The 12,851-nt window shown below is 44.8% G+C and overlaps 2 protein-coding genes across 2 annotated transcripts; both read right to left on the bottom strand.

Annotated features, from left to right (window-relative positions):
* Nucleotides 1-4,792: 4,792 nt before the first annotated feature.
* On the bottom strand, nt 4,793-5,531 carry LOC120684421. The gene has a single exon (XM_039966285.1). The coding sequence runs from the start codon at nt 5,441-5,443 to the stop codon at nt 5,015-5,017; it is 429 nt and encodes a 142-aa protein (XP_039822219.1). The 5' UTR covers nt 5,444-5,531; the 3' UTR covers nt 4,793-5,014.
* On the bottom strand, nt 4,825-6,675 carry LOC120684422 (protein LITTLE ZIPPER 3-like). The gene has a single exon (XM_039966286.1). The coding sequence runs from the start codon at nt 6,276-6,278 to the stop codon at nt 6,030-6,032; it is 249 nt and encodes an 82-aa protein (XP_039822220.1). The 5' UTR covers nt 6,279-6,675; the 3' UTR covers nt 4,825-6,029.
* Between the last annotated feature and the right edge of the window lie 6,176 nt (nt 6,676-12,851).

Here is a 12,851-nt window from a genome sequence, read left to right as displayed (position 1 = left end):
TTATGTATTGATGTATTGTTTCTTAGTTTTTGTTAGTGTTTACTTGTATGCTTATTATTGTGCATTGTTTTGGCCATGTGTTCGTGAGTAGACGCTGATCCATCTGAGGAGCCCCAGTACCAGTACCAGGAGCAGCCGTCTTCTGACCAGTTTGAGCAGCAGCAGGAGCAGTACGAGGAAGGCAAGTATAACATGAACAACCTATCACTTTTAAATACATTTTCATACTGCATTTTAATACTATATGCCTATAAGGACATTCCTAGCCACTTTATATCCTTTATATATATCCTTTGGGTTGCATTTTGGTTAGTTGTGCTAGGTTGCTGCACTATAACACATTCTGGTCTTTTTTAATTAAATTGATTAATGGTTTACTTGAACTTAATGCTGAGAGTGGCTCTCTGTGTGGATGAGTGGCTCACATCTCGTTAAAAGATGGTTTTTGTAGAAACATGGTTTAGGGGGCCAGCACGGTGCTTACTACCTGGTTGGCCACTCTCCATAAGGACCGGTTCATAGAGCGACAACCTGGGACAACAGCGCTACCACAATGCTAGAATGTGATAGACTTGGCTTACTAATTAGGTCTTTTTGCTTTGGAGTAACTTTCCTGCGGGGCAAGAGTAGTAACCTTCAATGGTCCCTGCTCCTCCGGCTGGTCTGTGCTTGGTTTGCGCACCTGTGCTTGTACCCCCGTGAGGTGGGCCCCATCGTCGCTAACCTAACTCTCGCGGTTACGCCTTACCAACGAGATTCTTTATAACGGCCTCGTAGTGAGTCGCTAGTCATCTCACCTAAGGAAGTGTGATGAACCTCTAGCATAGCTCACGACTTGTGGGTAAAGATGTGCGACCTCTGCAGAGTGTAAAATTGGTATACTAGCCGTGCTCACGGTCATGAGCGGCCCAGATCCTCCTTTTGATTAGTGGGGTTATCTCCTTCCGACGAGGGAGGTGCCTCTCGGGGTCTCCTTGGTAGTTTTGGTTTGGTTCTCAGTAGAAATATGATTAATTTTGATTAATTACTATGTAACTGGGTTTATGCTAATTCATCCACTTGTAGTAAATAGCTTTAATAAAATTTTGCCAAGACTTAAAAGCTAATGCAGTCAGTCAGCCAACCTTAGAGCCTCATAGTTTGTGTTATACTTGTTGAGTACAAGTTGTGTACTCACTCTTGCCTCTTCTCTACTTTTTCCTCTTGGCTACGCTACTGCTGCTTAGTTCCTGCCGACACGAGGGAGTTCGCTCAACGTTACCAGGACTACGAGGACTTCTAAGTGTTCGTCTCCCAGTCGACGTCCCTGTGGCGCCCTGCTCAGCTTCGGAGAGCTTTTATCGTATTTGTACTTCGCTTCCGCTGTATCAGATATTTTTGTCATTAATGTAATAAATAACATTCGTATTTCGATTTATTATGTCTTATTCGTGATATGTGCTGTGATATACTGTTCATTCTATTGTATATACGTGTGACTTGATCCTGGCACGTATATGATTGCTCGGTTTATGTCCTTTATAAACTGGGTGTTACAGTCGACGCAGCTCCTTGCATTCACCCGTGGCATGAGTGAACGAGTGGTGCCATTTGCAGTACAGCTTCCCCTGCAGCTCTTGTGGCGTCGGTAGCTTGTGGTTCTCTGGGAGCTTCAGCTGTTTTTCCTTGAGGAGCAAATCAAATATCTGCTCTGCTTTCGTCACGTCGAAGTCGAAGCCCTTCACAAGCCCCTGCTGTTTGACCCACTTGCACGGGACAGGGTTTGCCCCCCGGGTCCACTCTGCCACGGCTACTTCTTGCTCCTCGCCAGAGTCGTCAGATTCATCCGCCTGGGCCATGTTTACATGGCGCTTGAACTTGTCCTGGTACAGCTCAGGATGGTAATGTTTGTACGCTGTAAGCTTCTGCACCAGGTGAGCCAGAGATGTGAACTCCAACTGGAAAGCCGCATCCTTGATCGGCTTAGCAAGCCCGAGGACAGCCAGATCGACTGCCTCCTTCTCTGTGATGCGCGATGAGTAGCATCGGTTCTTGACTTCTCTGAAGCGCTGTATGTACTCCGACACGGTCTCTCCTCGCTTTTGCCTGACCTGGGCGAGGTCGGCAATTCCAGCTTCAGCAGCCTCCGAGTGGTACTGGGTGTGGAATTGATCTTCAAGCTGCCTCCAAGTCCGGATCGAATCCGAAGCTAGTGATGCATACCATCCAAAAGCTGGGCCTGTCAGGGATTGGCCAAAGAACCGGACCCTCAATGGATCCGATACTGAGATCATCCCAAGCTGCGTTAAGTATCGGCTCACATGCTCGATGGAGCTGGCTCCTTCTGACCCGTTGAACTTGGTGAACTCAGGAAGCCGATACTTGGGTGGCAGTGGGATCAAGTCGTAATCACTTGGATACGGCTTGGAATAGTCGATCGCTTTCCTCTTGGGCAGGATGCCGAACTGGTCTCTCAGTATTGCACTGACCTGCTCCACACTAAGAACTCCTGGGGCCGATGGCTCAGCACTCGGCCCAGTAGCGTACTTTGCCAGCCACGCTTGTTTCTCTGCGTCTGCTCCAGAAGCTCCTGGGTTCACCATCTACACCGAGTGTGCTGGACTGATGCTGTCTGGGATGTAGGCGCACGTGTAGCCGTGCGGGATCTCCTTGGGTGGCTCGGTGAGGAATTGGCCTTCTCCAGGATCACCGCCGATCTTGTGGACGACGTAGATTGGCGAGCTCTGTGGTCTGGGAGCTGCAAATGAGAATGGCAGTTGCGGCCTAGAATGCAGTGCAGCTTCCTCTGTGTGACTCCCCAGGGTTGGCCCCGATGGAGAGTACTGGTTCTTGATTATCTCCTGGATGACGCGGTGCGCCATGCGCTCAAGCTCGTTCATCAAGCTCTGAGAGTGCCGATGAAGTGCATGGGCCACCATGTAGTTCATCTCCTGACGCAGGGCCCTGGTGCGCTCCTCTGATGGTACAGACAGGTCCACGTTGTCGAGAGCGCCTTCAGGCGAGAACCCCTTCCACCTGATGCCATGGTTGCGGGTCCTCTCAAAAGAGCCGATGAGATCGGCTTCCAGCAGAGCTTTGATCTCATCATACTTCTTCTTGTGTTCAGGAGAGAGCTCTTCATACGTGACGGGCTTGGGAGCGGATTCTTGATCTTGAGCTCCAGTCATTGTTGCAGTGGACGTTGTTGCCGAGAAGAGTGGTCCCACCGGGCGTGCCAGAATGTGTTGTCGGTCGAAACCCACCGGCGAGCAGCGACGGGCAACACGAAGAGCCGGGAGGTTGCTGGGGCGTTGGCAGGCACTGCTCCCTCGTCGACGGCCCGCAATCCAGTCACGCGCCCGGAGGTTTTGTGGAAAACCGGGCGTGCCACCTGACCTATACCCGATCAGGATGGTGTAGACGTGCTCCGAACAGTTTCCTGCATACAAAGACACGTGTAAACGTAAGTCCGAGCCATGGTCGGCTCCCCGGGACGACTCTTGCATCGGCTTTAAAGAGCCGATCGAGTCCCGGTGTCAGATTGGATCTGTAACCATCCAGATGTCGACGAATAAAGCGAATAATTGTAATGCTGCTTCAATTAAATCTAGCTAATCTAATCCACGATGGTAAAAGCTTCACTGCTAGAACGGAACATCCTACACGTAACTAGGCCTAATGAACGTAACAGACAACTAGACCATAACCCAAAACAGAGGCCTAAGAACTAGCAAGAGCCGATTCCCGGAACAATCCCTATCAAGTTCAAGATAAAGCATCTACTACGCCACCAGATCGTCCAATCCGTTTGCAAGGCCTAACCTAGCAGATATTACGCCAACTCCTAGAATAAGAGTAAACCATAACAGATTAGATTTACTAAACATAAAAGGAGCAGAGTGTTGCTTCTGTGCGACTAATTCTATGCAACAAGAACTAGCATAAGATTGAAACGTGACAGCACAGAAACAACGTGATATTCGTAGATGATAAGCAATGAAGCGTAATAGATCTACCAAAAGCCATGCTACGAACATCAGGATAAATAGTATTACTCGCCATAAAAAACGCTTCAGTACGAGTAATACCAAGGTAAGAGCAAGAACTACGCTGCCCTGATCGCAGGAAGCGATCAGGGCAGCATGGCACTTACTTGGATGAAACCCTAGGATTAGGGGTGGTGATGCGCCGAGAGTTGTTGTTGTTGTGAGACGTGATGACGCTCTCCTTCATGAATAACAAAGGATACATATTTATAGTCCGGAGACTTGGGAAACAATCTAAACTAATCTTGTCCCGATTGGACTCTATCTCTAACCTTAAACTAAATCTAAAGATACACGGCCAATGTGGCCCATATGCTCACGCAGGAGCCGATTTACAAGCCTTCCTCAATCTTCTGTTTTAAGCCCATCTTGCTTTCGGCCCATAAATTAACCATGTTAATTTATGGCGATAACACCAACACACAGCCCCAGTCCACGTTGGATCTGAGTTGACCGTCCACGTAGACTCAAAGGCGGTCAGAGGTGTTTTGGACCTCAAGTGACTCACTTAAATAGATTCTGGACCTAAAAATGCATTTTCAAAGTTTATGAACCTGAACAGAACAGCTCAACTAGTTTAAGGACCCACAGTGCATTTTACTTTTGTAAATTCATCATCGGGCTGTAAAAGAGGCGGAAGGGATCCTATCATTTGCATATCAATACAATGATTGATGCGTGGCTGAGCTATGCATATATTTGATCACAAATCTATGGTTCAAAACTTCAAATCCTGATATGCAAGCTTCCTTTCAGAATCTTATACCTGAAACAGAAAGGAGTTTAATAAAGCTCGAAGAGTGAAAGTTATACTTCCTTTCGTCTTTTTGTTTTTTGAACGAACACACTTCCTTTCGTCTAAGAAAATCCATTACACGAAGTTAGCTACGACCGGGCCACAAATGGGTACAGAGATGGATCATATTGGGCCGAAAATGCAGAGTCTGGGCTTAAGCCACTGGGCCCATATAGCAACTCTTGCTCAATCATCAGTATCTCTGGAAGTAGTTCCCCATGGTCTCGAAGCCTCTGCCGGAGAAGCACAACCTCGCCGAGCTCCCCGCCGACCGTCCAAGAAACCTCCAGCCGCCGCCGCCGCCGCCTGCGAAGATGAGCCTCCTCGAGCTGTGGTAGCCGGAGTAGGGGTACGACGAGGACAGCACGCTGCTGGCCGCGACCGGCACCGCGTTGCTCACCGAGCGCACCGGCAGCAGGCAGTTGGCCAGCAGGGCGTGCCCACCAGCTGCATCGTCGCCGTCGCCAGCAACGGCGGCAGAACGGCTGCTGTGGTGACCGCGGCCGTCGAGGAGGGCGATGTCGAGCTCGAACAGCTCGTCCTCGTCGACGTCGGCGACCGCCGCCGCCGCCGCCGCCGGCTCCAATCGCAGCGCCATGTTGTGATTCCCTGCTCGTGACATGGTCTCAGTGCGCTGGGGATATATATGATGGTGAAGCTTTGCTTGCCCGTGCCTGCGCACGCGTGTGGCGCAGGCATCGTCGTACCATCAGCCCATGATCAGGGTGGGTGAGTTTGTTCTGCGATCTTGGTAAAGATGGTTGGGAAAATGTCGCCCAGGATGATACTGACAAAACTGTGACTCGGTAGAGTAGGCTGCCTAATTTCCATCCTTTTCCTAGTACTACTTTTTTATGTTAAAAGCCCCAGATTTGAGCCAGCTTGCTATGCCAGTACTACTTGTGTAATCCCAGTACGCCGACCATGTACTACTACTAGTCTATGACTAGTCACTGATCACTGCTGACAAGTAGCACAAAATGCTACCACTGCAGGTTCATCATCAGTTCCTAGTAACCAACTTGCCTCACCTACATGTACTACTACTAGTCTACTAGTACCAATACAAGTTAACTACCCAATACGAGTAACTAGCAACCTAGCAGTACTAGTAAAGTAGTAATCACAAAGACACAAACAAAAGACAAGTGCGGCCTCCACGTCATCTGGAGCTGGATCCGTGCATGCGTGCACGAGCAGTGGCCACTTCACTTGGGCTGCTGCTTGCCGGCCGCCTTCGAGCTATTGCCGGCAGCAGGGTGGCCGCCGCCGGAACCGGCGGAAGGGGCGTCCTGGGACGTCGCCGCCGGCGCCGCGGCGAGCTGCTGCTTGCGCTTGAGCTCGGCGAGGAGGGCCTTGTTCTCCTGGTCCAGCTGCTGCGCCTTCCGCCGCAGCCGCTCGTTCTCGTGCATCATGCGCAGATTCTCCAGGCACAGGCTCGAGTTCACCCGATCCATCTATCCTGCCTGCCTTGTTGCCGACCTGCATATATAGATGCATCCAGAACCGCCAAAATAAGGTTCAGAAAAAAACACAACATGTATGTCGAATGATTTCAGTATTAGTACGAGCTAGCATATGAACGGTGCCGAAATTGCAAGGAGAAAGAAGAGGATTCGGCTGATCTATGCATGCATTTGTAAGTCAAAATGTGCATGATCCAAATTTAAACAAAACTTCAAATTGAAACAAGAAACGGAGGAGGATTTCAAGAGGGGCCCTTTCAAAGAACATACTAATACTATACTCGTATTTGCGACGCTCTGCAGAATTTCAAGCACCTCTCTCTGAAGCCCGAAGCGCGGTTAGCCTTCAAAATGCAGATGATGGATGATGTGTAGGGGGAACGCTCGATCGATGTGTTCCGCTGTGCTGCGCTCAAGTATGCGTGGGTGCCTATTTATAGCCGGCCCTCGAGCTCGAGCTCCTCAATGGAGAACCAGTGACTACCGATCGAGTCAATGCTGTGCCTGTGCGTCATCTATCATCCTCGTGCAGCTGCAGAGTGTGGTGTGGTAGCTAGCTGTCAACAAAGTGAGATGATGGAGATGAATTGATGACGCAGTCCAGCGAAGAAGGTCCAAAGATATGCCATCATCATGCTCTTCCTCCTCCTGATCTTGTCAGTCTCTTGTTCTTGCCTTGCGGGTTTGCCGCCGCTTCTTCCACCTCTCTCTCTCTCTCTCTCTGATAGAGTCGAAAGGTCAATGGGCATTTAACCTCTGCACTTGATTACATCAGGCTGTCAACTCAAATGTTCTTGCTGATCCTGCAACAGATCACTCTTGCTGCCCCGATGCATCAGCGAATGATGGCTAACTTTAAGTGCAGGCCATCCCATATTCCCATCTCAGCTGCCTTCAGTCAATTGCCCCGTTATTAGATCAAGGGCAATAATCCTTGGCTATAAGCCAAGCCAACTCACCTCAAGGTCAGCTTATAGCCTGATGTGTACAATAACTGATCTCTGCCCTGTTTCAACAATATTTTTTAATATATTTAGTTGAAGAGAGAGAACGCTCAAATAAGAGAGAGATAGAGGGTGGCAAGGCTCAACGCATGCAAAAATATTTTGGGTTCCGTGATCAGCTCGGCGACGGCAAGAGCGCCAAGCAGATGGTTATCTCTCTTCCACCTCAGACGTGCAGCTGATGTGGCGGGCGTTTCGCCCGTTGCTGTACCTGCTCTTACTGCTGAGCAAGGGAACCATATCTATCTACCTCCTTCAATCCTCCATGATGGTGTCACATCACTTCACTGCCAAGAATTGTGAACAATCCCCTTGTTTAAGTTCCCTTCAAACTTCCAAAACTTACAAAATTTCACATCACATCGAGTCTTTGAATGCATGCATAAAATATTAAATATAGCTAAATAAAATAACTAATTATATAGTTTGTCTGTAATTTGTGAGGCGAATTTTTTCAGCCTAATTAACTCATGACCGGACAATAATTACCAAATACAAACAAAAATGCTACAGTACTTTACAGCTTCCCTTTTACGCATATAAACAAAGGCAATATATAGGGTGTGTTTGGTTTTTTAGGCCTAGGTCTTGTTTAGTTGGCTCCGTAAAATTTTTGAAAATAAAATCTTTGTATATTTGAAGTATTAAACATAGACTTATTACAAATCTGATTTTATAAATCGTGACTTAATCACGAGACGAATCTATTAAGTCTAATTAGTTCATAATTTGACCACTAGTTGCTACAGTAACTATTCACTAATCGTGTATTAATTATACTTAATAGATTCATCTAGAGTTAATCTTACAACTTATGCTATTATTTATATATTAAGTTGACATCTGAACATTCGAATTTATATCCGAACATTCGTGTGATAGTGACTTAAAAAACCAAACGAAGCCATAGATACATCATGTTCTTATTTTACTCTCGTTCAGAGTAACAGAGAACACCACTTCGTGAAACCTTGACTCTTTTAAAAGATAGAGAAGGGCGTGTCTACCTTACACTTAGATGTTTAGTCGTCCAAAACACTCAAACTAAGGTCCTGTTTAGATCCCAAAAAGCAAAATACAAATTTTTTGTAAATCGCTTGCAGGATGTACTAAATATAGTCGAAAAATAAATCGTATTACACAAATGGATTGTAAATCGCGAGACGAATCTAATGAGCCTAATTTGGACGTGATTAGACACTAAATTGCTATATTAATGCTACAGTAAACATACTCTAATGATGGATTAATTAGACTCATTAGATTCGTCTTGTAGTTTACATACGAGATCTTTAATTAGTTTTGTGATTAGTCTACATTTAATACTTCAAATGTTAAAGATTTCCTTTCAAAAATACAAAAATGCAAAATGATCTAAACAACACCTAAGTTGTTGTATCCGCTCTTTGTTTGATCCGATAGAACATTTCAGTCAGATTTGGATTGTTTTGTCTGACTTAACTTGTTGACCCCAGAAATTGAGCTGAGCAGAGCAACCATGATGACAGGATGAACTGCAGTTGCTGTCAGGCAGGCAGACCATCCTTTCTACTCCTTGGCCTTCATTTACTATTAGTCATTTTAAATTTTCTAGATTTATTAATTTTGCTATATATCTACATATATATTATATCTAGGTGCATAGTGAAGTCTATGAATCTAAAAAACACAAAACGACTAATAATTTGAGATGGAGGAAATACTGTATTTTTATCTTTCTCCAAAGGATTGTTGCTTGCACAAATGCACATGGTAAAAAGGATGATATATTTGGTATTCCCATTTGTTGCTGCCTTTTTTTATACTCTCTCCATCTAAAAAGAAAAAAATACAACTCTAGCTTCTCAAGGAATCAAATAATCTTAATTTGATTACATTTATAAAAATATTTATATTTATATTTATATTATCAAATAGATTTAGTATAAAAATATATCATATCATCTAATAATATAAGTATTAATACTATTTTAGATTTGATCAATAATTTTATTTTATTCCTTAGGAAGCGCGAGTAGTATTGTTTTTAAGACGAAAGCAGTATTATTGAGAAAGATAGAATGAAAATTCAGGGAATTGGAGTGAATACTAGATCATGTCAGTTTTGGCCAGTACTAGATGGTACTGTAAGCCGGGAACGTGAGCTCAGCACTGTCTCAGGGGCTGTCACATACCCTGATCCCGTCAAATCGCAGGAAGTTTAGAACCAGCATTGTTAATTTGTTGTGCTTTTTTTTTTGCGGTTTGGGCAGTAACACACGTAATATAAACTTTGACTAATAATTAGAGATACTCCCTCCGTCCCTAAATAACTGTCGCTTTCGTTTCCCGAGAAAATTTTTTGACTAATTTTATATAAAAATATATTAATATTTATGATACATAATTAATATCATTAGATAGATCAAATCTAGTTTTTTAACAAATTTATTTGGAGATACAATTATTGCACATTTTTTCTACAAATCAAGTCAAATTTGTGGCACGCACACCAATGACGATAGTTAAAAAAAGACAGATGAAGTACTAAATAAAAACAGTTTACAAAACTATAAATATAATGTCTGCCCTATTTCGCGAGTCATGAGTGTACTCTGCAGGGTGACGAGTACTCTGCGGGGTGATGAGTTATGAGTACTGCTAGTTTAGAGAAAATCGATTGGAGTTTATGTCAGGAGTGAAAAGCCCTGGGATGTGCAAGTGCTACAGACTTGTTACTGTCGCAAGGCAAGAACTCATGATGATCAGCATTCAAGGGCATGTCTTCTCTTCTCCAAGACTCCAGAAGCCCCACAACCCATACTCCTACTTCAAAGGGAAAATTGGTCTCATAGTACTGAAAGATCGCGAATTCCGTAAAATACCACCGAAAACACGAGGCCCCGTAAAATACCACTGAAAGTTGCATCCATTACCTAAATTTAACATTCTGTTAGATTTCAGGTCTGGATCTGTTAACTCGGACATATATACCCAAACCATTTTTTCACAGGAAAACATGCACAACACATGAGAAAAAAGCATAGAGCTAATACTTGCACCATTTCAACAAAAAAAAACATTATCAATGGCAATATATGCACTGAAAATTACGAACCATAACTAGTGGTTCCTGTTAACACATCCAAAAGCCAACAAATTCACATAAACAAGTGGTATGGTTCCATATATATTACATAAGGGATCTCCTTACACAAACAGGAAGCACCTAGTCCAATTTCAGCACACTAATTGCAGCACACTAATTGTTTTAGAACAGGAATACACCACACACAAATTTTATACTAACAATACAACATAGCAGACATGCTTAGCTTATGATGCGCCTCCTAGCAATGCCTCCTGGTGATATGTCTAGCACATGTATGACCTTCTGAAATGGAAACAATCTGAAAAAAAGAATAAATAATCAATACATAAAAATAGACAAATATATACAATCTGAAAATACATGTGGGTAGACAAATATATACAAATATGAAAACAGTGCATAAATACCATAAATGTAGGGCAGCCACGCAGTTTCTTTGCATGAACTTTCCATTCACAATCTGAATCTGCACATCTTGCCCTATACCTTGATTTGTCACTATGCTCTACAAATGTCTGAAACTCTCTTTTAATGGCATATTGTTTGATAACCAGCATGAATGCACTTTTGTCAGCAAATGTGGAACATGCCTTTATGTCAGGGTTATCTCTGTCATAGGTAGTGTGTGCAAAATATGGAGCATCTCTCATCATAGTGGCTTCATCACTTGGTACAACATCAGGATCTGTGCCTTCATAGACCTTTCCTTTATTCTTTTCCTGCTGCACTTTCTCATTACTTCCTCCTTCTGGTGCCTTTTGCTGCTTCTTGAAATATCTCCATTCTTCATCAGCTCCAGTAGGATCATCTCCCTCAGGGTCAAAACCACGTGCTATATAGTGTTCCTCCTCCTCCTCTATTCTATCAAGACCCGCTGCTGTAATCCCAGGTTCTGGTTCATCTGCCCATTCTTTGCCTTGATATTCTGCGATCACACCTCGAGATGAGACCTGTACCAAATCCTCGGCATTACTGACCACAAGTTGCTGCTCATTTCCTTCAAACTGACCATCATCATTTATCACTAGGCTTTGATCCTCTATTTGAGTCATATTCTGACCATGTTCACATCTATCAATAGTCATGATGAACTTCACAAGTTTTGAAGCCCGCAACAAGGCTATAAGCTGCTGATCAGTTGCAAGTCGACTTGTTTGATCATTCTGATCCTCAAACCAAAAATTTGCCTCTTGATTAATTGACCAATGGAAGTATTCTGCAACATCATTCTCCATATCAATGATGGAGTACTTCTCTGAATCTACCCACCATTCCAATTGTCTGCCCTTCTGGTACACAGATCGACCATCCTCAATTGTTGAGAAGGAGCAGACATCAACCACAACTCTACAAGCATCAATCTCATCGATCCTGAAATAGTAACAGTGCACAAATCAACAACATTTCTTACCTTACCTACCTATCTGTCTTATTTGTTGCAATTTCCAGTGAATCACTACTGACCATATCCAATGCATACCACAATCGGTCCGAATCTTACCAACAAATCCGTTTCCATCTACTATCAACCTGAGCATCCCTAACCCTAGATGAACCATGTGCAGTAACAGAGAGGGAGGGATGGGAGAATATGATGCTTACCATTCGGGGATCTCTGGTGGATGCATCCCTGCTGGAGGGCGCGTGGGCGGCGCCCCTGCTTGGTGCGCACCGGCCTGGAGGGCACACGCGCCCCCTTTCGCCGGCTTGGACGGCACCCCCGCCTGGGATGCTCGGGCGCGGCCCCATCCGTCGGAGCAGGCGGGGGCAAGGCGGCGCCCAGTGCCGGGAGGGGGCGCGGAGGCGCCCAAATGCGGAAGGGACGGGGCGGTGGCAGCCTAGGAGATCGACCAGGGAGGGGGCGGAGCGGCGCACGGTGCAGGTGGGGGAGGGGCGGCGTCGGTCTGGAGACCGAGACCGACCAGGGGGAGTCGAACCAGAGGATAAGGTTTCTATGGGCTAAGGGCATATGGGTCATTTTATGTCTAGCTCTTGTTCTGAAAATGGATGATTGGAACCGTTTTGTGAAGGAAAACTGACGGAATGCTAAATTTGGGTAACGTCTGCATCTTTCAGTGGTATTTTACGGGGCTCACGTTTTCGGTGGTATTTTACGGAAGTCGCGATCTTTCAATGCTACAGAACCAATTTTCCCTACTTCAAATGCTCCATGCCTCTCCATCGTGGCATTGGCATGTCACTTCGAGGTTTGGTTTTGAACAACAGCTCACACTACACTTTGAGAAATTTTACTTTGTGTGCTCCTTGTTATATCCAGATTTAGGTATGTGCCGTTATTCAGAAGTATTTCATTACAACAATAATTGACCTGTAATACTACCCACCACCATTTTCCCCTTTCTTTTCTATTTGAGGTCTTGTTTAGATGCGAAAAGTTTTAAGTGTAAAATACTATAGTACTTTTGTTTGTATTTGATAATTATTGTCCTACCATATGTTAATTAGGTT

Source organism: Panicum virgatum, chromosome 8N (assembly GCF_016808335.1).
Source record: "Panicum virgatum strain AP13 chromosome 8N, P.virgatum_v5, whole genome shotgun sequence".
Taxonomy (NCBI): domain Eukaryota; kingdom Viridiplantae; phylum Streptophyta; class Magnoliopsida; order Poales; family Poaceae; genus Panicum; species Panicum virgatum.
This window is presented reverse-complemented; position numbering and strand designations above follow the sequence as displayed.